Genomic DNA, 26502 nt, shown 5'->3' with positions numbered 1-26502 from the left:
TGTATAAGTTTTATAAAAAAAATTATGTATAAACACCAAATAAATTTTTTTCTGAAAAAATTGCCAAATTTTGAAACGGCTTGGATTCTTATAATTATTTAGAATTTTTCTTAGCAAATTTCACTAATTTTTTTTTAAATATTTTTTTTTTATACAGCACTTTTTAATCATTTTCAATAAATTTCAGTTATAACGAATGCATTTAATGCAAAAAATTATTTTCTGAAATTTAGGATCTTAAAATATCCGTAACTATCTACCTCTGGAAAGAACATTGTAACAAAAATAAGGCGTATTGCTTTTAATTTCTTAATAAGGCCAATCATACTTCGTGAAGTAAAAAGAAAAATGATAGAAAATATTGAAAAAAATCCAATATACAAAATTGTTACCACAACAACAACAATAAGTAGTCGTGCAGCTGTCTAAATAACTGTGTCCGTAAGAATGTGTGTATTTTAATATTTGACAGATGTCGCTTGAAGTCTGTCGCTCTTTCGTTGTTCCCATTTGCGCATTTTTGTTGTTTCAATGTAAATTAAAACTCACCACCAGAAGCGGCCTCTTTCGGCATGTTTGCCAAAATTGGATTTTTCCTGTAGAAATGAGTTTGTTCTCTTAACGAGATTGCTCTCTTAATATCAGGGTTGCCAGTATCTATATTTTGTAGCTATAAAAAGATATGCCTGAATGTATTTGAAAAAAAATCAGAGTCGAATACTATTGTTTATAAATATATAAACTATTTTTAATAGTTTCATTTCAGTTTTGGTATTTTATATTGTGAAAAATTATAATTGAAAAGGTAAATGTGTACAAAACTATATATGCGTATTGAGCAATGGCAATATTGTGCAAATGAAAACAAAAGAGAACAGCTGAAATCCTCGTTGCCACTACGGATACAACTTTTGACAAATTTTGTTCACTATGGTCGGCAACTAAGTAAGGGCGGAAAGGAATTCACTAGTTGCACTATTAGAGTGTTAACAATTATGAAGAAAACGAGCGTGGCTACATCTTAAAAACCAAATAAGAAGAATACTTCAACGACAGCGTTTTCTTTAATGGTACTTTCTTATAGGTTATCTCAACATTTGTATAGTTTCACCTCTTATACTACTTCAAGTCCATTTCTAACTTATTGTTTTGAAATTGAAAATTAAGTTGTAAGAGTGGCAACATTCATCATCTTAAAACTCTGATTTTAAGTTGTATATTTAGTACGGCAACCTTGAATGACATATGACAGAAATTTCATATTTAAAACAAGTGTGGCAATACTAGTCCTACACGTGTTTATAAAATACAGTGAAAAACTAAATTCGTGAAAATAAACGTATTTATCAATAAAAAATAAAAAGGACATGTCGTTTAATAGAGGAGGACGTGGTGGAGGTATACATTTCAAACTATTGTACGATTTCGTGTATTAAATATATATTTTATAGGCTTTCGTGGAAATCGTGGCGGAGGTGGAAATCGTGCCGGCGGTGGACGAGGCGGAGGCGGAGGCGGTGGTAATCGCTTCGGCGGTGGCGGTGGCGGTGGTAATCGCTTCGGCGGCCGCGGATTCGACCAAGGACCACCTGACCGCGTTATTCCTCTAGGCTCTTACAGTTATTCATGTGAAGATGATCTCGTTTGTAAAGTGGAAATTGAGGATGTCCCTTATTTCAATGCCCCAATATATTTGGAAAATAAAGAACAAATTGGGAAGATTGATGAAATATTTGGAACCATACGTGATTATTCTGTGACCGTGAAATTGTCCGAAAATTTAAACGCAAAAAGCTTTAAAAATCAACAAAAACTGTTCATAGATCCGGCAAAGTTGTTACCTATCTCGAGATTTTTACCTAAGCCACCACAAAAAAAGGGTGGTAAGAAAAATGGTCTTAATGGCGGTGCAGGTGGAGGTCGTGGTGGTGGGTTTGGTCGCGGAGGAGGAGGCTTCCGTGGCGGTAACAGCGGCGGCGGTGGTGGCTTCAAAAGAGGAGGAGGCGGTGGACGAGGTGGAGGTTTTGGACGAGGCGGAGGCGGTGGCGGTGGTAGAGGTAGAGGCGGAGGCGGTGGACGAGGTCGCTGGTAGTACGAACATTTCATTCTATATTATTTGGAAATCGTATTAGCTGTACAATTTAGATTATAAAAATAATATTTTATATGAAAATGTTTTGTGTTTGGATTTTACTCTTGATTTTGAGCTACTATTCATTTGTATTATTTGGTCTTTGAATATTATCAGTTGTAGTTTTCAGTTTCCACAATTAAAAAAAAATCTTTACAAGAACTTGATTGCGATCGGTCAGTGGCATGATTTCGCATTAACAACTGTGATTTGCTTGTCAAACGCCAAAGAAGTGATGCATTTTTGAAGCGCCTTGTTGCTGGCGACGAAAAGTGGTTTGTTTACAAGAATGCAAAGCACAATAAATCTTGGTCTAAAACTATGAACCAGCTCAAACAACTTCGAAGACCGATAGTCATCAAACAAAGGTCATGTTGTCTGTTTGGTATGATTTTAACGGGATTGTTTAGTTGAGAATGGTAGAACCTTCACCTTAAATCAGGACGTGAGTAATCACTTGAACCAGTTTTTTGAAATAGAGAATTGTGGGTTTCCGAGAAACTCAATATTTTTAGTAAACAAAATAAAGAATAAATAAATATGTAAATAAACGATATTTGACACTTCTTTCAAACATTAAAAGCATTGAGGAAATTTTATTAATTAATTAAGAAAACCAAAACCAAATTTTAATAACAAAATTTTGAACACAATACAATTTAAAATCTGGGATAACAACAACAATTTGACTTAAAATAAATATAAATATATATAGTAAAGGAACATATTAAACAAATTAAGGAAATTTAGTTAATTAAGGAAATTAGATAACTGTTTAATGGACAAATTAACACCGAACATCAATTTCAAAAGAAATACTTCTGTATGAATTAAGGAACAAATTATGACATTATAGTTACTAATCAAACTTAAGCTAAATACTAAAACTAAAAAAATATTGACCAAAGAATTAAGTATACATATATGCATGTAGGATGCGTTAATTTTTTTTCTCACCACTTTCAAAACTCCACCACATGCACTACCGATTCAACAGTTTCGCAGTGACACAAACTTCGAAACACCATTCCTCGAACCACATGTCCTAAACCGGTATACCAGTGCGATCCTTAATCTTACCGAGCACATTCACATGCACCTTCGAATAGCCGCTGGACTTTTTGCCCAAAGTGCCCATGCTGCCGCTGGGTCCAGCACCAATACCGCCGGCACCAGCAGCGTCGATGGAAGAACACGACAATGGCGATGAGTTCTTCGATTCCAAGTGGGATGAGCGATGTGAGGAACGATGTAGAGACTCGTGCGACACCATATCATCGCTGCTCGGATGCATATGCTGAGCGGAGGGTGTGTAGCCGGGTTGTAGCTTTTCCACCTCATCGTCGATGGCCTTGAATTGCCAACTCCAGTTGGCGCGATACAAGAAGGGACGATGATCGAAGCGGTTGTCGTCCGGACTGTAGCTTTCGGCGTGCACTGATGGAGTGAGGACAGTCATTTTATGGCGATTGATGGCGTAGCAGCGGAAGAAGTGCTTCACTTTGTCGGCGACCTAAAACGAAAAGCGTTGAAGAATGTAATTAGAAGAAATTAATTAGAATACAAATAAAAAAAATATGAAGTACGTACCTCCTTCGGACTCATGTCATCTCGCCAAGTAGCCACCAACTTACAGAACATACTGTACGGCCCACAACTGGCTTGTTTGCGCAAGCGACCATATTCGCTGAGCTCTGCGTAGGTCATGCCCATATCTTGCTCGTCGGTTTGCACGAGCTGACCATCCTGCAGCGGCTCTAATTCGGCAGTGGGTGGTGCTTCGATAATTGACTCCAATACGGTTAAATTGAATTTCTCCTTCGCATAGTTGAGAAAACGACGCAAGTCCGTTTTCGAAATGCCGCCAATGGGATTCACATCCGCCGACGAGCAATCATATTTCGTCATATAACCACGCAGCGCTTCGTCGACATTCGCTGAGCCGAGCACCAGCAGACCGCCTGGTCGATTACGCACCCACAACATCAGTTGCGCAAACATATAGGCCAAGACCATGCGTATGCGTGATTGAATATTCTGCAGCGCGAGATTTTGACGCGCACAACCGCCCTGAGTACGAAAACGCGGCGACAGACCGGTGACCGCATTGAAGATACCCAACAGGGCATTAACGGCAGTGTCAATGCTGATTTCGATGTGATAACTGCCCAACTGATTGGCTAACTGCGCGGCGCGACGACGCGTCTCCTTGCTAGAGTTCACGCTGCCCATAAAGCAGGTGACGAGCAAGCGATTGCACAGGGTTGCCGGATTATCCGGTGTGTAATCGGAGTCAGCTAAGATTTTACGTATATCGTGGAGCACCTGCGCATCACCGCCTTGCACGGCATTCACGATCATGCGACACATGGAGTAGACAATGGTGGCAGAGCTGCTGGAGTCGACACCACCGCTGAGCGGCAGAAAGAAACCACCCTGACCGGAGCGGCGTAAATAGTCCCACAACCAACAAGCGGGACCCATCGCAATTTCCTCTTCGGGTGTATGATAGATCCATTGCATTGGCGTGGAGGAGCTCTTGAAGATGTCGTTGTGCGTTGACATCTCAAAGTCGCAGTTGATGCGCGGATAGTTGGGCGCCGAGGCAGAGAAGGTGCAGCGTGAACGTTGCGACACTCGATACGAGCGGATCTCCTCCAAATCAATGGTAGCCAAAGTGACTTCCTGTAAGGCAAGACAAATTGTTATTGGATATATGCAATAGAAATCAAGAGGAAGTAAGCAGACTTACGACATCCTGCAGCGCAAATTGCTTGCTACGCGCCACAATTTCGCCATTCATGGCTATCGCCGAGCAGCCATTGAAGTAGACACGTTGTCCGTCGCAGCCGCGCAAATTGCTGAAGAGATAGGCCCCACCGGCCTTGAAGCTGGCATTGCGTATTAGATCGGTGCTAATGTGCGCCTTGCGCAGTTCCATATATGATCCCGAGCCATTGACAATGATTTCCACACCCGAGAGTGACATATCGATATGTTTACTAAAAGTTGGTTGGAAGAGTTGATATTAACGGATAATGGGTGCTTTGGGATTAGAAGATGGTGCAGAGCAGATTTTAGAGTCAAATGCTCCGAGAATATATGATATCTCAGTATTCTTGCACGAATTAATTGGTGTATATTTTTGGACTCTGGTTGCTTATCAAGCTCCTGACTTTTTTGTCATGAAACGAAATCATTTTGGAGAATTATGCCTAAGGCAAGAATTTTAAGCTATGCTAAGTATAAGACAATTGTGAACTCCAGATTCATATATGAAAATGATACCTAACTGGTCAGCGATCGAACCTGGTTGAAAGGTAAACTTCGGTTTGAAGAGTCGCTGAAGTTCTGAAAATTGACTTGCGTCCTCGTGACTGATACTAAATTATAAAGGAACACTTCTCCATCCTGCTGAATGACAATGAAGGCATAACACCAGGAGATGGCGAACCCGATTTCCTAATCAAATATCGCTTTCGAAGGAGCGGTGAGCTCTATACGCTGGCTAGGTCATGTTGTCCGAATGAACGAAAACACTCCAGCTCTGAAAGTATTCGACGCGTACTCCTCGGCGGAAGCAGGTGAAGACTTCTATTCCGTTGGAAAGACCAGGTGGAGAAGGAACTGGCTTCACTTGGAATCACCAAGCAATGAAAAGGAAGAACGACGACTAATCAAGAAGAAGAATATTGTTGTGGCGAATTCTTAATGATTTTTTCTCGAAGAGTTTCCGGGTGTGGTTGTGAACCAGAGGAATTTGAAGCTTTACGCCTTTTTTTAGGCATAGGAAACACTTTTCAAATAATTTTAAGGAGTGTTGAAGATACTTTAGGCTGATTTCAAAGATGATCTGGTTTCATAGACCCGAAAGTCGTCGAAACGGGTTCTGTTCGTAGTTTAAAAGAAGGAGAAAGAACGTGATTCAAGATCATAGAAGATGTGACGATTTATTATAACTTCTATAAATCATCTTCTTTGCTTTTTTGTATTACCCACTCTAATCTTCCCTAATACCACTTCTTTTTGAAAAGGAACTAAATAATTTAAGACACACCCATGAACCCTATTTTATATAAAATTAAGTCTTACCTGCGAACATTCCATAATTCTTCGCAAATCTCATAGCCGATGCATGTGTCCTTAGTAGCGATAACGGCATCACCGAATGGCACCGACGTCTGGCCGGTGTGTTGAGAAATCATGCGCGGCAAATAATGCTCCTCCGTTTGAAGAGACTAAGAGAGGAGAAGAAGATAAAACCTTAATTGTGGGTCGAAAATTGAATACAACTTTAGAAAATAAGAAGACATGAGATCTGTCAATCCAGGATCTGATATTTGCTTCTTAAATCGCATTGGTTGAAATGTGACCCACCTTTGTCCAGGAAGTGAACCAGCGCGATTCTCTATAGTTATCATCATCGGCCATTGCCATTTTCGGACGTATCAGCAATATTTGACGATTGAAGAAGGCAACGCGACAATTGTAGGCAACATTGCGGTGCATAACCGGCATACCAACATCGATGAGCATATTTTCGCTGCAAGAGAGAGTTCATTAAGAGTTACTTGCTGGAGTTTGTTTAGAGAGCGCTTACCAGAGCGGCGAGAGCATAATTTCCAGCAGCACTTCCCAGGAGTGCAGATATGTGTCGGGCTCGAAAAAGTGATCCTCGCAGCTGTAGCCACTACAACAAAGAAATAGAATAAAAAATATTAGAGATTTCCGGAATGTAGTGGTATGAGACAAGCGTGGACTTACGTTATTTCCAACTCGGGACCGGTGCGGTAAGAGGCGCCCATATCCTTCGCCTCCAGTATGGACTGCAGTATGCGCGCCAGATTGCCTTCAAAGTCAAGCGCCCACTGGTTGAGCGTCGACACGGCGACAGTGATTTTGCGACCCATTTCGTTGAATGACGACTAACGGCTGACACCACGAGTGACAATGCGAGGAGTGGAGCACGTGCGGCGGTGCTATGGCAGTAAAAACGTCAAGAGCACAGTTATCAATTCCGGTTTACCTTTGTGGGGCTTAAAGCTGGTGCTGTTGTTCGCTAAAATGTTAACCTCAAACTTTATTGTCAATAGGCGGCTGAGTGTGTTGTGAGCTTGAATGCAATGTGGCAACTTCAGCGTTAAAGGCTGCGGGCAACAGGTGTGTCCTAGTTAACTATCTGTAATTATAGTGGAACAAAATCGAAATTACTCTTTCAGCGTGGGCATTGGCTCAAAATTCAATTTGAAAATAAATTATTGCAACTTTGCGAATATTCCCACACAATTAACGGGAGGGGTGGGGGCTAATAAGCTTAAAATTGCGCGTCTAAATTAATAATAAATTACTCGTTTTGAGTTCCACGTGATGACGCACGGTTAGTCCTTAAAATGAGTGCAACGGCAAGGATACCGAATGCCAGCACAAAAGTCGCTGTGACGCTATGCGACGCTTTTCGGTTTGTTATTCTTTGTTGTCGTCGTCTGGTTCGACTCAGTTTGTTGTTTAGTTAACGAGCTCGGCATGTATCGAAATGGCAGTCGCTTTGACTCGCCCATTGCCACCCATTTGCCGGTATCGATCAAACATCGTCAATGGCGATTTGCTTAATCGAGTTCATTATACACAATGGGGTTTCGTGGAAATTTAGGGGGCTGCGATTAATTACTTGGAATTAAGTTGCTTTTGTGTTTTCGAATATTTAGGTATTTCGTTTGGAAATGTAAAAACAAGGACAGAAATGACATCGGCAAAGCGTTGTACAATGATGAGGTCCTTGGGTATGTGTTTAAGGACAGATGTGAATAAGCTTAGGAAGAAAAGTCTACTGCACTAGACTCCAGGTTCTCAGTACGTCCCAGCCAACTTAATAGCCTTAGTTTTGTAACAGATCGGCAGAAAAAAGCAGCTTCTTTAGAGAGAAATTCTCATAGTTGTTTGATGACTTAATCCTCTTCGCCTTTACTGGCATAGACGCCTTTAACGCGCTTATAGCCGAGTTAACAACGGCACGCCAGTCATTTCTTCTTTTCGCAATTTGGCGCCATTTCGAGATACCAAGTGCAGCCTGGACCTTCTCCACCTAAACTCTACAACGGAGTGGAGGTTTTCCTCTTCCTTTGCATCTTCCAGCGGGTACTGCGTCAAATACTTTCAGAGGTGGAGCATTTTCATCCATTCGGACGACATGATCTAGCCAGCGCAGCCACTGTCTCTTAATTCGCTGAACTATGTCAATGTCGTCGTATAACTCGTACAGTTCTTCTTTTCATTGGTAGTGGTTTTTACGTGGCGGGTCCCAAACCCAGCGCACAACTCTGAAGAGGGATGGTTCGCCTTCTCTTTTTAGCTCGCCTTCAAACGGATGTTTGTTTAGCTACCCAGAGGATACTTCATCTAAGGCCGGAAATCGTGAGCTGCTTGAGCCATATGTAAAAGAATCGTTGCTGGCCATAATTAAAAAATAACCCTGGAAACAGAACTCGTATGACATATTATTTCTCCTCAAATACGGGAACTTAACCACACCTTCTCGCAGTCAAAAAAATATCGAATTCTCACCCCAATGATTACCGAAGGGTAGAACCAGTGAAATAGTTGGAGGGTTAAAGTGAGCGGTACTGCAGCAAGGACAAGTCATCAACACATTTAAAATCATCTAATTCAATGTTAAAATTGATTATCTGTGGTGAATAAGTTCATTGGAGGAAGGAACTTATCACTGAAATAAACTTTACTTTGAAGAAAATCTTAGCTTTGTAAGCAAGCTGAGAAATGTATAGGTGCCTGGCATATAAACTGGGTTCCAGGCCAAAAAGGCATTCAGGGAAATGAAATAGTAGATGGGATTGCCAAGAGTGCCATTTGATTGGCAACCGAACCAGTTCAGGAAATACGTGCTACGACAGGATGCCTCTTGATGTCTACCATCGAACACCTGCATAGTGAGGCCCGTATACACCCAGTTAAGGAGCATAATAAACTCCTCTCAAAGCAGTTCCTGCTGGGGTGCTTTCGCAGAAATCAACCCTGCAGTTACCTGCTTGGAGTGGAACTGCCTCCTGGGAGCATTAAGAGGTCAATCTTCTGCTACGTCGACGACATCAAACAATACGCCTACCAGACTTCGAACGCATCTAACGTCCGACAAGCACTGACCGCCATTCACAGTGAAGCCATCAACACCTTCACCGACTCCCTTCCAGTGAATAGCGTACTTGGAGTCAACCCATTGCAGACGAAGAACTCGAGTTGCCGCGAGTGAGAGTGACCCTTACGAAGCTTGGTTTTGGATACTGTAGAAGGTTAAACTCCGACTTATCCATAATAGACTATGACATATCTAATATATGTATGTCCAGCGTGCAATTAGTAACTACATGACACTGGCCACCTCTTTGCATTCCCTGCTAACCCTACTCATCTGACACCCTTCTTCCCTTGGTCCGACCCCGTCTAAGCAGCACGTTTCCTGAGCCTACAGTTGTATGATGCCGACGACAACTTATTTAATCCTTACCATCCTAATGGGGATTGGATACCCGTTCCAAACAACAACTAGGAAATACTCAAGTCACTTACATATAGCTATAAAACGAAATTTTCGAAAGGACTGACAGACGGAGCAGGTTGAGCTGGAATGTCTTAGGGGCATGCAGGACCGCAAAAATCCTGTACAAGGGAACGGAAGAAAAACAGGTTCTACTCACATGGTCTCAAAAAGGCTACAGGAGGATTGTTGACCTAGTCACAGGTCACAACTTACTGGCATCCAATGCGAGTCGTATGGGCATAATTAACTGTCATACCTGTCGAAAGTGCGGAGAAGTAGGCATAAGAGAGACGCTGGAACAACTGCTTATTTCTGGTCTCGGCTTAGATATCTAGAAGCTTTGCTTTTTAAGGGACTGGAGGAAGTATCAGAGCTAGATATCAATTCTCTATTAAAGTTCGCAAAAAGGGATGAAGTATTTCCGTATTACAAAATAATAAACATCCATATGGAGTTACAATGGACCTATTGGTCTAGGTATGGCGTGAAAGCCGGTCAGTATAACTTAGCCTATAGGTGTAAGGAGAATATCTCATCAAATTCTTCCTCCAAAAATATATCGCTAAACTAAAAATTCACTTTTCACTGCTTTCAAAGAAATGTAGGTATACGCATGTGCCTAGCAATGCTGCATGAAAATATTTTTTAGTTTTTCTCTCTTTTTGTTGCAATAACCGTTGAACTATGCAAACACACTTGGCCAAACATAAATATAACAGCAGTGGCATGTGTATGACATATGTCCAAATGTAAAAAAAGCTATCTGCCTGTAAGTCCTTACTTTTTGAACAGCTGTCAGTGCCGTCACTCGACAGCAGGACAAATATGAAAAAGAGCCCAAGCGTTGAAAGCCCATGCCAATAAGCGTACAAGTGTTGTTGTATGAGTGTTACGGTACATATGTATGTAAGTATTTGCATAGCAAAAATTCAGTTCGATCTTGTTTTACCTGTTTGATATGGACTTGATGGGATTTATTATGTACCACTTGCACCCATAGTTACATATGTACATACGTAATTGGAAATATGATAATCGAGTTAGCAATGGAGCTTTGCTTTGCGTCGTTGGATTTTATTGGTTTTGTTTATTGTGTTTTCTATTTTCAGTAAATCGTATTTATTTATTATTTTTTTTTGCGACAAAAGCGCCGTTGTGAGGGAGTAAAACTAAAATTTGATACAAATATTTGATTTTCATATTCGCCTCTAATGGTATCAGCTGTCAAGTTGTATAGAGAATTTGTTGTATATAATCATATTTCAACCTTCTCTATACATATTTGTATATCTATCACAGAATTATAGAGGAAAGATTAGAAAACGCTACATCCTACACGGAATGAACTCTGAAACTTTCGTACATGACGTCACGTTAGCTTCTGTCAAACGCACTCCAAAAGAAAGTAAGGCTAAGAAACTGTCGTAATCACTATTTCTAACTTTTAATTTTTAAATTTTTTTCTCAGTAATAATTTATGCTTATATTTTACTGTATTCAATCCATATTTATGGATGTGTGTCTTATAGTGAGTTCAACAATTTTCCTCAAACCCGTAAAAGAAATGTTCATTGGGTTCGATTTTGTTTTTGATTGTTTTCTAATATGCTTTTTCTGTTGACTCTAACTTGAATAACTGTGCATTGAAGTTCTGACGGAAGTGCCAATGCAGTCAAGTCAACGACGATGACTCAAAAATAGAAACACAACGGCTTCATCTATAAATAGAAACTTCAATACAAGTTCCGATGCGAAAAACATTTCCGAAACGGGTCAATAGGAAAAAAGTTATTTGAAAAATTCAAAAAGTTTAGTTAAAAGTTGTTACAAATGTTATTTACAACGGTATTTATGCTTAAGTTGAAATTAATAATTTATATTTAGTTTTTTTGAAAAACCTTTTACGATCTTGATATCTAAATCTTAGCACATACTTGTAGTTTACTTTCGACTACTTCTTTTGATTTGCTATCGCGCACTATTCCCTAAGTAAGGACAAAATAGCTATTTTAGGATGGAACTAAGAGTATTTTCTCCCAAGGTTAGGTTGGGTTAAAAGATCGATTCTAAGGAGGATCTCACTTGGACAGCTCAGAACGCCGGTCCATTGTGGTACCAATATGCTCCTAAAAATTGGAATATATGACCCTTACAGATCGACATTGTTAAATATACCTCAGCCTGCCACATATTTGTTGAGACAGTTAATATCAGTTTCGGCTATGTCTTCTGGTCCGCCGAATTTAAGATTACCGATTTGTTTCAGGACAATGCAGAAAAAATGACTGGATATTTCCACCTCTTCTATACAACTTTGACTCTTCTATACAACTTTGACAACTAGCATCCGACAAAATTTAAGTCTTACCGCACGAATGCCCAATAATCTTTACCAGGAGATCAAGTGAAGAATAACATTTGCCAACAGGTGCTACTTTGAGGTCGGTAGGCAATTAAATAGAAGGTCCCTCTCTTCATGATCTTTGGGACCGTCAGCGTGAGCGATGAGTATCGAAGATGATGGAACCACGAACTGTATGAGCTATATGGCGACAATGATTTAGTTAAGCGAATAAAAATTGGACGAAAGCACTGGCCAGGTCATGTTGTTCGCATGGAAGACGAGGCTCCAGAACCTTCGACTCGAGACCTATGGGCAGACAACGGAAACAAGGACGCTCACACATCCAATGGAAGAAACCAGGTGCATAGTCATCTGTCTGGACTTGGGATGTGCAACTGGCGTGAACCCGCAAATAATAGAGGCAACTGGCCAAGTTTTGTGTTCTCGGCCCAGACAGACCTTCGGTTATAGACGAAAGAAGAAGAAATATGAGTGCATATTGGAAGGTAACCAGTAAGTCCTCCTACAATTGCGACATGATGAACTTTGCTCAGGGCAAGTAATCTCTTGCGTTTAACATCTAGGGCAGTAGGACTTCGCAATCGCACAAAAAGTAGTTGTCGACTAGTGCCTGCTAAGCGCACGCAAAATCCATTGATACAGTGCTAGAACGCAAGACGCCAATCGAGATCCAACCCATTCCGATGTAAGCGAGCTCCCCTATGGCTAGCTCATCGGCTTTGTATTTTCCAGCGATGCCGCTATGACCAGGCACCCAAGCGTGTCTGATATTGAAGTAACTTGATGCTACTTCTAGGGTGGATTAACGGAGAGTTTCTTACAGAAAATTCCCCCTCCAATCTTATCTCCCTTAGAAGAGACGCAAGGCGTGAACGATTTTATTCATTTTTGGAACAAAAAATTGTCATTTATCAGACATTATATGGAAAGTAGTCAGGACTGTGCTCCTTTTATTCCCAATAACTGTCAATAAACAAGTACCTAGTTTCATCACCTGAAGACGCTTCTGTCGCGAGATAAATCATTAGTACATCCTCGTAGTTAGTCACTGTCAAGAAAAAATGATAACGAGCAATATTAGTCTGTGATTCGATTCCTGTTTTTAATAAGGAAGTCGCATGAAGTCAAAAAGCACTTCCATGCTGTATACGATTTTTAACCGCCTCCAAACGTTAGTTTTTGATGAGCCACGCCCAGGTGCCTCGAAAATGGATGCCATAGAAAGTAATGTGACAAAATTCTTCTAACTCGTATTGACAGACCACCGATTGAAGTTGCGCGGGAAGGCTAAAAAAAGTGAGCGACTCAAAAGGTCACACAAAATATTGCTCATCAGAAAGAAGTCGGCGTGATGGGTATGGTGTTATGAAGCTCGGGAATGCAAGTACAACCCTCAGACCACTTCAAAGCCGTGCTGTTTAAGTGCAATCCGATGGAGTGTTTGTATCCTTTCATGATCCTCAATAAAATATGGATTCACTGGTAGCTACAAGAGACCCAGAAATAATTAAAAGAAAAACTTCACAACCTGCTCCGAAGAAGGCGAAGACTATCTTAGCAGTCTGAAAGGTGATCAAGATATGATCTACATTAACTACATAGGGCGATGAAAAACTGTCATAGAGTTCTACAATGCCGTTTTATTGGGCTTATTCGATGTTGAATTGCAGGAAAAAACGGTCCCACGGTTACTGAAGAGAACCAGGTTCTTCTTTGCGACTTTTTTGTTTACAAACTTGAAATATTCACAGGAACTCGAAAGAGTCGGTTATCACTGTCAGGAAGATCAAATTTGAAGCTTTTCAGATGAAAGTTGGAGACTCACTGGGTCAAGAGTATCGAGCTAACAGTAGAAAAAACAAATATACTATGTAACAAATATACGAAAGCTGTATTTGAAATATTTTCTATTATTTTTTGACTCCTATAAACCACTAATTTAAACCAAAAGACAAGAGAATTTTGTTCGGTGGTTCGCGGCACTACGCGCTTGAAAGCTAAAAGTTTAAAGCCGCTGGCAAAAAATTTCGAAGCGTACAACATAACAGCAATAAAAATGTGGCGTTTATCTCGAGCCATACGAAATTTATGTGCCTTGCAGCACGGTGTTGCAAGTTGCAAGTTGCCGGTTGCAAATTACTTTCTAGAAAATTTACACCCCTGCGAAATAAACATAAGCCAGCGGAATTGTGCGAAATAAAAGAACCCATCTAAGGATGTGCGGCGCGTAAAAAAGCGAAGCGCAGCGGTGGCATGCAGGTAGTTTTGCATTTAAGCGGCTTTGCCGCGTGCATCGTAAATTTCTATGCTATTCCCGACATGATTCACAGGTAAATCACCAACTGACGGCCAACCGTGCGCTCTCGCACAGAAGCATTCGCGGCAAGTTGTGAGCACACACACACGCACACAGAAACATAGAAATAAATACAAATAGGTGTGGAAATGTGTGCCACACTTGCCGTTTGCTTTCTTTCGCGCTGCCAGTCATGACTTTTCACCGCGAATGCCAACAACAAAGCACTGGCCGCCGTTAGTTATCCTTTTTTGCTGCCACAGCGCGAAGCACGAAGAGGAAGCGCGTAGAGTGAACTACCTGCAGCTGGCAACTGGCAACTGGCAACTGGCACTGGTGCATGCCACATCAACGCATGCATGGCTGTGTGGCTGTGTATGTGTGTGGCGCTTATTTATGCAGTTCAGTGGCATGATACATGTGCCACGATTTATTGTTTTCTGTTTTAATGAAGCCGCCACTTTGATTTGCGCTCTCCGCCAACAAACTTCAAAGGGTGCCACATCGCATACTAGTGCTCGTATGTTGCATAGCAGTACTCGCAGCGCATTCCATGGCATATGCATAAGCAGTTGCGAGGATTGATAGTTACATATGTTTGTAGGAAAGTAGTATAACTTGTATAGAATGGGAAAGTTAGTTGTAATATATAGCTACTTTCAGGTGCGTAGCCGCAAAGGAATTCATTGAACTTTGGTGAACGCAAAGAAAAACCCTCGTTTGAGAATAAATTATTCATAAGCGAGTGTCAAAAGAAAGCTCAAATCGGTTAGCATTTGAATGAGTTTGTTTAAGAATACTCTGGTAGCTTCCTCGATATCATATTTTGGAGGAATTTTAGCTCATTTATTTCATTAATATCGCCTTCAAAGTAATCCACGCCAGATGTAACAGACTTATGCCAACGACTTTTCCACCTCGAAACACTTTTCATAAGCACTTTTTGAGATGGCTTTCAGCTCCTTCAACGAATTTTGTTTTATCTCTTCGGTCGACGGAAAACGGGTTCCACAGAACGGCAATTTAAGTTTGAGGAACAAGAAAAAATCGCACAGAGCCAAATCTGGTGAATACGTTGGTTGATCGATGGTATCCATTCTGTTCTTGGTTTTGAATTCGATCACAATCGTACTCTTTTTGAAAAAAAAAATTAGCTTCACCGTGTCGAGTCGAGCAAGAATGCGTTTCATACCAAAAATATCCAAATTATTTGAACGGGATCTCTCTCTAATCCTGACAATTTTCAAGCACGATAACCTTTTTAGTATTTTCATCAGTTGAAGAACGAGGCATGTCTTTAACGATCTCTTGATCGTCTTTGAAGGCTTTGTACCACTCGTTGACTTGTGGTTTTGATAAAGGTATAAATGAAGAGAGTTATGAGCTCAGTTGCTCAGTCTTTGAGATGTCGATCTGAATTTTTTCACACGGCCTTTTCTCTTCAAGAAGATGCTCATTTGTCGAAACCGTCGACATCGGAATACTATATGATATAGCTGCAATACAAACTGACTAATTAAAACCAAGTCCTTGTACCAACAAGAGCGCCGGAACTTTACAATGAAATAAAGCACTAAAATGGTTACCACCGCTCCATTTGCATATCACCACCTATCCACCCTAATTTTCGATGACCCGGTGCAGCATTTAAGCTATAGAGTGCTGAATGTTGTCTTCGAGCTCTTCGAGCGCTGAAAGTTAATTGGGTAAACCGTTAGTTTAACCCCAGGGCAATAACCTAGAGTCATTAAATCGCATGATCTTGAAGGTCTTTGATTGGGCTATTTCTCGAAATGATTGAGTCGCCAAACTTTGTACGCAATTAGGTTTAGACGTCAGACGGTAGACGGTCGTTTTGAAAAAAAAACAATGGTACGCTACATTGCGTGCCACAGCCACAAGCCTCAGACTCTTGCAGCTTTATCCGTCAAGAATGTGTGGACCTATCGCCGGAAGTTCTGGTCAAAGTGATGGAAAATGCTATAAAAAGGGCTCAAATTACAATCAACTGTGGCCATTTACATGACATCATATTCTCGACTTGATGTAAAAAAATTTAAAAGGACAAATAAAAATAATCCACAAGCAGAATCAAAGTTTTTCATTATTAAAAAAGAAAATCATTTTCCAAAAAACATCGGAAGGTAATTTTTGCGCCACCTGTTATATCACATATTTGATTAAAAACATTTCTCAGAACCTTTCTCTCGAAAACTCGTAATGTCCACTCATCAGATGTAGTCATCGTCCATGCCTCTATGTCATTTAGTAGGACGGGGATGATGAGTGACTTGTAGAATTTGGTCTTTGTTCGTCAAGACAGGCCTATTCTTCTGAATTGTCTACTCAGCCCGAAGTAGCACATGTTGGTAAAAGTTATTCTGCGTTGGATTAAGAAGCTAATGTTGTTATTGGAGTTATTGTTGGTTCAAGATAGACTAATTTATCTACAACTTTGAAGTTATGACTATCAACAGTGACGTGGGAGCCAAGTCGGGAATACGACGACTGTTCGTTCGTTGAGAAGAGATATATCGTCTTGCCCTCGTTCACTACCAAACCAATTTTTTCGTTAGCTCGGGGATAAAGTAAATATAAAATGTATAGTATTATATTAAGAAAAAATTGTGGAATTGGGTTACCTCCTCATTTCGCTGTCACTCGATATATGAGACATTGACATATGCTCAATATTTTCAATATGCCCGGAATGTAGCGAGTTGAATGACACGAATAACGAAGAACGAGTAACTAAGAGTTAGTTTTGAACTAACTAAAAACTAAGGCAGAGTTCGCTATCCTTAATACACAACAACGATGCAATACAATAGACATTTACGAAGATAAGCAAAGTGGGCTGATAACTTACTTTCTGGATTCGAAATATATAAATAAATATATGACATTGACAGTTTAGAAACAAACCAGCTTATTTATATGATATTTGTTATTACAAAGCCATCAAAGCCGCCAAAAAACGATTTCTCGCAAAAATCAGTCGATCACTCGCACTTAATCTGATATATATTATTATATTACATAATTACAAAGAAAGCACTTTACTTTGCTTTTTATAAAAGAAAATCAATTCAGCAATTAAACTCACACAACTTCAAATTTACAAACAATAAATTTCAATATTGAAATTGTCAGACTTGAATACAAAATTTTCGTTTCAAATTGTCTATCTCTCAATTTTAAGTTTTTTCTTTAATTTCTTTACCTAACTAACTGGTGTTTAATCAAAGTCCAACGATAATTTCGGCAAAAGCAAATTATTTAAGTTGACTTTAAGTAAAATCGCAAGCAACTGCCAAGCGTTTAGCTCTCCTGCTCCGCGAGTGAATCGAACAAGGCGCAGGCAAATGCCAATGTGTTTTGAGTTGCATGAATTTGGTTAAATTTCATGAAAAATTGTGTGATTGTGTGGATAGTGTGCGAAAAAGCGAATATCCTGCAGAGAAGTAAATAGAAAGAGTAGAGTTAAATAAATATATGTAAAAAGAAAATTCGTAATATCGCTGTTACATAAATGTCACAAGTGAAAGTCTAATATTAACACAAATGGCAATGAGTTCTACGGGTAAGTTTCTCGGATTATAATATTATGTTATGTATTCTTTGTTTAATGGCTCAAATGAAGTTTGAGTGGGACTATCTATACTATTCGTCCGTCATTATACTCGGTTGCTTGGAACATAGTGGTTGATATTGCATTTGACCGCCAGGTTTCAATAAATCTTTGTGATTATTTCCAAGGATTACGCTTTTATTCGACTCTAAGCGTCTATCAAAATATAAAAAAGTCGCCATGGACCAGGTTTGGCTCTAAAAATTTTTCATGATATCTTTCATGCAATTTTTTGATCGTTTTCATCAATTTGTGAAATGGTGAATTGGCCGATTGTTGGCCCAGATTCGTCATTACTCTTGAAAGTTTTAGAGACATAGTTGCTCGACCAACTTCTGCTGCGTTCATTAAATCATTTTGAAGCTTTTTGTGATATTTTCGTCTTCAAGGGCGTATTTTGGAATACCATAGATTTGGTGCTTGTATGATCTGTATGGAATCGAGAAAACCTCATCAGAATGGTTGTTTCGAGTCCGGTTGACATTCATCAAGCTGCGTTTTGGTAGCGCCAATTTTTTTTTTTAAGGAAAAACGATGCTAAATGTTTTAAAATCCCGAATCAGTATCTAACGAAGCTGTGAAATTTATACATAAAGGGTGATCAATTTCGAGGTTCCTAACCTTTTTAAAGAAAAAATACAGAAACTTTAAATTTATTGGGGAATGGTTCTTTTTATTCGAAAGAACATTCTTTAACATTTTCGTTTTGAAGACTATTTCTTTCATATGTTGGCCGTGGCTATATCTCAGATGCTCCATCCATTGAGTTCAATTTTCGATGACTCGTTCGAGCATTTCGACTGGTAACTGGCGAATGCCACGCGAGGTATTTTGCTCTAAGGCCTGAATCGAAGCGGGATTGTCTATATGGACTTTAGACTGTACATTTCTCCATAGGAAAAAGTCTATCGGTGTGATATCACATAGTCTTGGAGGCCAATCGATTGGCCCAAGTGTTCTCTCAATAAATCTATTGATTGATGCGATGTATGGGAAGTGCGGCGTCTTGTTGAAACCAAATGTTGCCGAGATCACGAGCTACAATTTCAGACATCAAAGTCAGTTATCTTGCCGTGATAATGGTCGGTTACATTCTTGAAGAAATATGGATGAAATACGTCATAATTTTTTAAAAAATATGGACCGATGATTCCACTAGACAACAAACCACACCAAACCCTTGCTTTTTCTGGATGAAATGCCAGCTCTTGAATCTTCTCAGGTTACTCTTCGTCCCAAATGCGGCAAGTTTGCATGTTTACATATCCATTGAGTCAGAAATTGGCTTCATCGCTGAACAAAGTTTGGCTTGAAAACGTCGGATCTTCTTGGAACTTTTCAGGAGCTCATAGAACAAAGCGATGTCACTTGGGAAGGTCGAGCGGCTTCAGTTATTCCAAAAGCTGAACTTGGTACTCTAGCAATTTAAGATCTCGACGTAAAATACGCCAAGTCCGAGTTGCTACGAACGGCGCCGAATTGACCCTCCCCGGTCTTCGTGTATATTCGTAGTAAAGTTGAACGATTTGTAAACGTTGTTCAGGGTTAAGTCTTTCCATGATGAAATGCCAGACAATACTGAACAAAAATGACATGACAGCTTATCACGACTCAAGCGTGATAAGTCAAAAAAAGGCTATTGAGAAAAGTACCTCTACTTGAAGATTAAGTCAAATAACATACACTTTCGAGTTTCAGTTTGCTCGCTTTATTTAAGTCAATAAATATTTATTTTTATTCTTTTAAGTTTAGTCAAATGTAATTATTTAAATATTTAATATCATATATAAACAAATATGTTAAAGGTAACGGCATCTCCTTTTTTTTGGACATTATGCTTTCCTTGCTGAACGTTATCCTTCAACGCGTGGCCTCTTCTCTTCCGGACCGGCTGCATTCTCGTGCTCCGCATCTCTACGTCGTTGACTTACATTGTCGGGAAATCTGACCATGCGCAAAAACCGTTCCAGATCCGGATCACTACAATCATATGGATAGTCGGTGCGACATATGGGACAACGCAACTTGCCGCGTTCCTGCATGCCCTCAAAACATTTCAAACACACATAATGTGTATTTTCGCAGAAACGTATGTCACGTTTAATATACTCATAGCAAACGACACATGTGAAATGCTCAACGCATTCTTTATTCAATTCCTCATCCTCCTCGTTAAAGGTGAGATCCTCCCACGTCGGCGCGAACACATCTTCGCTGTCATCAAATTCACCAACATACAAACGCATCTTACGCGAATCTATCTCTTCACAGAGATACTGTATGTAATCGTAAGCCAATTCCACGTCGTGGGTTTGAGAGGTCTCTGCACTATGCGATGTAAATGGTCCGAGGTATTCAGCAAGCCCGTCACGATTGAGTCCAAACTTGATGGTGTAAGTGATCGGCTCTGAATCTCCTATGTGAAACACGCCGCGGTATATTTCATCCGGAGTATTTGTATTTTCAGACGTGCAGAACCAGTAGATGCCACTCGGACCGCAGAGCAGAAATGCATCTGTCGCGATGTCATCGAAATCGAAGTCATAGTAATTTTTGCCCTTATGTTCACGTATATACTTCGGGTGCACGGCTTCGCAGTGCGAAAAAATATCGTTCACAGAACCGGACCACCCGCATCGTTCGAAGCGGCACTGCGTTGACATTTTTTGAATTTTACAATTTTTTTCTTTGAATTTTATTATTTAGGCTTTAAGCTTGTGAAGCGCACTATAACTGCAGCATGAATTGCACTGACGCTATCTACGGTAAGCGAGCGGCTTATGTAGCAGATCGTGCAGGTAGATGGAGATCGGGTTTTCTCCGCGTTCTAGAAATGTATTCAAGTAGAAAATTATGGAAGCATAGAATGAGATGATTATTTACCTGAAATCATAACTAAATTCAATAAAATTGTTCTACCGTTTTGCTTTAACCTTGATTTTCATCTCTAAACAATGAAAATTTGCTAAATCTGGGATTTTTTCAGGATTAAGTTATGTCGTATTTTTTCGCGAAAAGCCAATTTTATTAAGGATAACAACAGAATTGACAAGATATAATAAAATTCATATACACAAAAATTCAGTCGGGTCCACTTAACCGGAATAGTTTCGGATTTATATCCGGTCAATAATAAAAATGATTTTAAATACCTTATCAAGCTTAACGATATGCTTTATTTGCAATTAATTATTATTCCCGCTAATATTTTTCTCCACCTCCTGAAGTGCACATCAGCTGTCTCACTTACACTGTAAGCCAGTTGTATGTTGCCAGGATCACTACATTGTCGGCACTTATAGTTGGTAAAGCAGTTCAGATTACTTAAGGCCATTGCAATGCAAATGCCAATGCATTGTAGACACGTGTCTACCTAGATCCCACCCATAACACAACACATAAAGAAGAGTGCGAAAATGAAACAAATTTGAATATTAAAAAAGAAAGAAAAGGAATTATACGAAATTTAAGGAACGTTTTTTACCAGATTTTTCGATGATGCCTCCGAATCCAGATGAGAAAGCGCGAGAAAAACAGCTACACACATATATAAGCCATCGCCCTCTAGAAGCAAAAATTTATACACTCTTAAGCTTACTGGAACAATTTTTTGTAAAATAAACCTGACAAAGAGTTCAGACCTGAATTTTCATAAGAAAATTAAACGAATCGGGAATTTCGTGGTACTCAGTCTGGCAATCGTGTGATATATGTACATGTTATGGTAAAAGACCTTCATCTCTCATGTGAGCCTGAACGTATTTTCACAGATCTTCCAAAAAACAAGGCGTTAAGGTTTAAGTCTCAAAGGCCATAAACAAACGTTAATAAAAAAAAAAAAAATTCCTTAAATAAGTTTATTGTATGCTTCGAATAAACAGAAGACACGAGGAAAATCTAAGAACTTAAACATATTTCAAATTCTGTTGTCAAATTCCAGCCCATCGAATTTTGGACCGCAGTACAAATCCTGTGAAGGATTTGACAAAGGCAAGTAAAACAATGCCTCTAGTTCGGACACCACTAAACGGAATCATTAGGGGCCTAGATAGAGGCTGCAACAAACGCAGGAAGCATCTTACTAGACGCAAGAACAAGGTATTGAAAGATCGTGTGCAGCATTAGATGCCTGAATTTTAAGAGCTGTCATTTATAATTCTATGGATCAGACGTCACGATTATTTCGAAATTCGTTTGAAATGCAAGAGGTCGCTAAGCACTGCGGCATAGCATATCTGTACCGTCAGTCTGGATTCTTGGCCACAACAATATTTGAGCTGAAATATCTGGGATTGGCGAGTGGTAACCAAATTAAGCAGTTTATTTGGTAAAAACCTGATTCTTTTCCACCACAGCTCCCTTAATGCCTCTTAAGTTGGAGCATTGGGAGCCATGGAATATTCCCGTCTCATACGACTGAAGTCTGGACATTCGTTTAGATAATGTTCCAGCTCTGAATTCCGTAGATTCCCCTTTTTCCATTTTCTGAAGATAGGATCTTAAGAATAGATGCCTCCCTTCACTTAGAAGTATGAGCTTTTTGCTCTTTCCACCATCAATATCACTCCAAAGAAACACTTTGGAAGTCCTGTTCTCAATGTATCCTTTCCAGCTTAGTTTTTTATCTAAGGTGATTCCGAAATATTTGACAGAGTTCGATAGTTCTACCCCTTAAGGAGGATTGATTGAATTTCGAAAATTTTGTCCTTCCTGTAAAAACAGATTTCTACTTTATCCAGATTAAAAGTAAAGCCGTAAACCTCCGCCAAGTTGGCGGAAGTCTTAAGGCTCTTTTCTATGTATTACTTTTCAATAGTTCTTGCAGACCCTAACCTAACCCTATCCTCACAAAATTTGTGCCGAAAATGAATGCAATAAAATACCAACCCATCAGCCAGCAAAAGGTAATAAATAACTTCCTGAAGAAAAGCAATAGAAAAGGGGATAAATTAACTCTAATATTGTATAAATTTCCGTGTCTGAAATCGACAAAGGCATTAGGCAAAGGGGAACCTAGATAGCTGACGGCGACACCATTAATAACAAAATTGGAAGTTGGGCAAATAAATAGCAAATAATCAAACAAAAGGAGAACGTGAGAAAGGGAATGGTGGCAGCAAGCGTAAGCGTGTGCGCCCAAAAGCATACAAAGCAAATTAGCGGCAATAAACACGTGACAATCAATGCCGAGGCTATGTGGCGAGGAAGCCGAAGGTAATCGTTTTAAAATGGCAAATGACAACGGCTGTCGGAAATAGCGATAGTTATTGCCTCCAGTCGATACAAGCGCTCATAAACACAAACACAGAGACCAATCATACACACATACATTCAAAATACATAGGTATGTGTGTGTGTGTGTGCTTAAATGCCAATATGTTGTGTGCAATAAAGCCAGCTGCCTGCTGTGCACCGAAGGCTGACTTTGGTGGCTTTTTTCGGCTGTAAGCAGTTGGCGCTGCCGCTGACAACAGCCGATACAACAACAATACAACAGGGAAAAAACAAAAAAAGGATTGCAAACATGGATTCGATGACATAAAACATGCTGTGCTGTAAGCCTCCAGTTGTCGTCGGCTGCTCGCAGAGCAATCAGTGCGATAAACCCGTGTTGGCGATAAGACTGGCGGCCTGACAGCACAGCGTTCCTTGCAAAATTGATGAGCAAATAGCGCAGTGGAAGTGGAAGAACTAGAAGTTAAGCGAATCAACTGTTATTTGTGTGCTGATTTGCTACAGGAAGTGCAGATTCGAGTGCAGTGCTAATTTATTGCATGATATTTGCTCAGAATGCCAATTAATTCGAGACAAATTCATTTTGAATTGCCAGACACAATATTGAAATTGATGAAATTGATCAAATATGCCGTTAGTGTGAGACAAGCTGCTTCTCAGTTTGTTTGAACTTAATTTCGAACACACACACTTACATACTTGTGCCAACGAAACTGGGTTAATGGCGCTGCAGTGAAGTATTCTTTGTAACGGCAACCTACGTTAGTCTTTAAATTGCCGTTAAGTTGTTTGCTTATTGACATGTTGTGTTGTTGACGTTGTTGTGCTGGTTGTTGTCGGCCACAAACGATCGAATGTTGCAGCTGTGCATATTCAGTGCAAAAGTCGCTTGAGAGCGCTAGCTGTGTGTGTGTGTGAATAAATGTGGCTTTGTATTTGTAAGTAACGAATTTTGTGCTGTTATGCAAGCAATTATTGTTCGAAGTGTTTAGTTGAGGCGAAAGTGCTGTGAATTTCGTTCTAATAAAGTCATCATCATATTGCAGCTGCTTGAGCATGAGTTTATCACTCATATTGACCGAGTTTCCCAGTGGTAAGTGAGAGAATTTAATTTTAAGTGAATACGAGTATACTTTACATAGACATACAAGTTTAAGAAAGTAGAGTTTGAAATCGTTCCGAGATTGTAGCATTGTCAAGAGTCGGTGTCAAATTTCGTGAAAATACCTTATGAAATGAAAAATATACATAAAAGAGCTTATTTGGAAAACTAGTTTTTCTGGCAACGATACGGTATATGACTAGTGAACAAACAGATCGATTGTCAAGCTGATCATATTAAATATATACTTTTTTGGCGTCAGAACGCTACACAACCTTCGTGGCCAATTTGACATTATAAATGGACCCCGCCCTACGTTTACTGTAGACTTCTGATACATAGGTCGTACTTCTAATACCATCTATTATGATTTCTGATTAGTTAGATCATAAATATTAGTTTAAGGAGTAAATCGCATTTTTGAGGAAGCGAAGCAAAATGACTCAAAAAGGCATTTCGTGTGCGTTAAGAAAGAATTGGTTTTTTGGGTAAAAATACGATGAATTTTGGGCTGTGCATCAGTGAAATCAAATCGGAAGTCCAATCGATGAGTCCAGTTTTTAATTCATTTGGGCATTGTGTATTTTGGATTGCAGTTCCTATTCCTAACATTGCTCCATATTGTAGCAATTTTTTATTTTTCAGGAAGGATCAGTTTGAAATTGGTACCATATATTTATATTCATCTTTCCGGTTAAAATCTTGTATTGGCTCTGTGCAATGCTTTGAAAAGTAGTATTCTATATATATAATCTTTTTTTATCAACAACTTCTTCAGTTATGCCGACTATTTTTATGCCAGACCTTTTGCAATTTTAAATTGCGACCAAGTTGGTCCAAGATAACCCCCTCCTAATAGTTAGCAGGTTATGAAAAAAATGTTATAACTACCATAGATGTATTGAATCACCCAATTTATTACTTAAGAACCACAAACTCTGTCCATCAATATAAAAACTTGATCACACAGATGTCGCCTTTTACTTCGGCGCTCGTGTTGTTGGATGCACGTTTAACGCCAATTAAGGTTTTGAATATTGGATACTGCGATGGTAAGCGCCATCTATCGGTCAAACATTCCAGAAATTAACAATTGATTAAACATTAAAAAAAATAATTTAAAACATTTTCCAGCGGACCAAATTGTAAATCCTAAAAATCTCGAATCTCCTTGAACCTACACAAAATTTTCATCAAATCCTGGTCCATCGTTTAGGAGGCAGTTTCAAATGCAACACTAGCCCGTCAGAAGATTTATATACATATATAAAGGATAAACGATAAAGTATAAACCGCTACAGAGTTTTTTTGTACGAAAGTGGCCTAGAACCATCCCATGATAGAAAAGTAGGTAATCCAGTAGAAATTTTCTGTATGCTTGTATAACAGTTATGGTAAAAATATTCAATCACTTTTTTACGTAGATCTATTTCGAGCTTCCCTACTTTTTTGCAGAAAAAACACGGAAACGGCAAATTTAATGGGGAATGTTCATTATCATTTTTTTTTACTTTCAAATGTGTTGGCCACGTCTACGTTCAGATGGTCTATCCGTGGAGTCTAATTTTCATTGACTCGTTGGAGCATTTCGACTGGTAACTGGTGAATGACAGGCGTAATGTTTCGTTCAAATTCTGAATCGAAGCGGAATTGTCCGCATAGGCTTAAAACTTTACATATCCCCATAGGAAAAAATCTAACAGTGTGATATCACACGATCTTGGTCTTTGGTCCAGTTGACCAGCCCAAAATATTAAATTATCTGCTCCTCGAAGTGTTCTCTAAATAAATCCATTGATTGATGCGATGTGTGGGAAGTGGCGCCGTCTTGGTGGAACCAAATGTCGCTGATAGTTGGTTATTATGGCGGTTATCATAATAACGGTAGCATTGAAAAAAGCGTTTTAATGAGGAAGGAAACACCACGCGTAACGAGACTCCAGAAGAAAATGTGTTTGGAAATCGTTAATTTGAAGAAAGTTAAGTACTACTACGATGAACGCGGTGGACGCCCAAAAGAGGTTGTTACCGACATCAAAAAGTCCACCAAATAATCGTGGCTGACCATAAAGTGAAGTTGTAAGATATAGCAGATACTCTAAAGAATATTTGGGTATGAGAAAGCTCCGTGGCAAACTGATGCCGTGCGATTTTTACTTTTGACTGATATTTTTGACGAGTTTTGATGAT

The 26502-nt window shown here is 39.5% G+C and overlaps 4 protein-coding genes across 9 annotated transcripts in view; 2 read left to right on the top strand and 2 right to left on the bottom strand.

Moving 5' to 3' along the window:
- The first annotated feature begins 1153 nt into the window (after nt 1-1153).
- LOC105233620 (probable H/ACA ribonucleoprotein complex subunit 1) lies at nt 1154-2173 on the top strand. The gene is made up of 2 exons (XM_011215741.4): nt 1154-1398; nt 1452-2173. Exons 1-2 carry the CDS (start codon nt 1368-1370, stop codon nt 2090-2092), a joined length of 672 nt encoding a protein of 223 aa, XP_011214043.2. The 5' UTR covers nt 1154-1367; the 3' UTR covers nt 2093-2173.
- Nucleotides 2174-3036: 863 nt separating this feature from the next.
- LOC105233621 (glutamine-dependent NAD(+) synthetase) overlaps nt 3037-26502 on the bottom strand; it is a 166228-nt gene continuing 142762 nt past the window's right edge. For 3 of the 5 annotated variants that reach the window (XM_049456285.1, XM_049456288.1, XM_049456287.1), the window contains 7 exons: nt 6896-7310; nt 6732-6821; nt 6509-6674; nt 6224-6369; nt 4884-5133; nt 3722-4816; nt 3037-3644 (listed from right to left, as the gene is read on the bottom strand). In XM_049456285.1, coding sequence (XP_049312242.1) covers nt 3177-3644; nt 3722-4816; nt 4884-5133; nt 6224-6369; nt 6509-6674; nt 6732-6821; nt 6896-7041 — 2361 coding nt within the window. In that variant the 5' untranslated portion in view covers nt 7042-7310 and the 3' untranslated portion in view covers nt 3037-3176. Of the gene's footprint in view, nt 3645-3721; nt 4817-4883; nt 5134-6223; nt 6370-6508; nt 6675-6731; nt 6822-6895; nt 7311-7479; nt 7601-21127; nt 21238-26502 lie in introns of those variants that run through there. The other 2 variants (XM_049456286.1, XM_049456289.1) reach the window with 2 other exon arrangements.
- Nucleotides 17485-26502, top strand: part of LOC105233622 (cytosolic carboxypeptidase Nna1) — a 151204-nt gene continuing 142186 nt past the window's right edge. Inside the window, exon 1 of one of the 2 annotated variants that reach the window (XM_049456279.1) lies at nt 17485-17927. In XM_049456279.1, the coding sequence (XP_049312236.1) occupies nt 17909-17927 (19 nt within the window). In that variant the 5' untranslated portion in view covers nt 17485-17908. Of the gene's footprint in view, nt 17928-24161; nt 24304-26502 lie in introns of those variants that run through there. The other variant, XM_049456278.1, reaches the window with a different exon arrangement.
- Nucleotides 19682-21103, bottom strand: LOC125778463 (uncharacterized). The gene is made up of 2 exons (XM_049456290.1): nt 20859-21103; nt 19682-20802 (listed from the first exon to the last, which is right to left on the bottom strand). The coding sequence occupies exon 2, from the start codon at nt 20636-20638 to the stop codon at nt 19829-19831; it is 810 nt and encodes a 269-aa protein (XP_049312247.1). The 5' UTR covers nt 20639-20802; nt 20859-21103; the 3' UTR covers nt 19682-19828.

Source organism: Bactrocera dorsalis, chromosome 4 (assembly GCF_023373825.1).
Source record: "Bactrocera dorsalis isolate Fly_Bdor chromosome 4, ASM2337382v1, whole genome shotgun sequence".
NCBI lineage: Eukaryota > Metazoa > Arthropoda > Insecta > Diptera > Tephritidae > Bactrocera > Bactrocera dorsalis.
Note: the sequence above shows the minus strand (reverse complement) of the source record. Positions and strands in the feature narration are given on the sequence as shown.

Excerpts from the sequence above, each read along its gene's own strand:
- LOC105233620 (XM_011215741.4), top strand. The coding sequence starts at position 1,368 with ATGTCGTTTAATAGAGGAGGACGTGGTGGAG. Across the intron at positions 1,399-1,451 it reads TAGAGGAGGACGTGGTGGAG|GCTTTCGTGGAAATCGTGGC; the intron begins GTATACATTTCA and ends TATATTTTATAG.
- LOC125778463 (XM_049456290.1), bottom strand. The coding sequence starts at position 20,638 with ATGTCAACGCAGTGCCGCTTCGAACGATGCGGGTGGTCCGGTTCTGTG.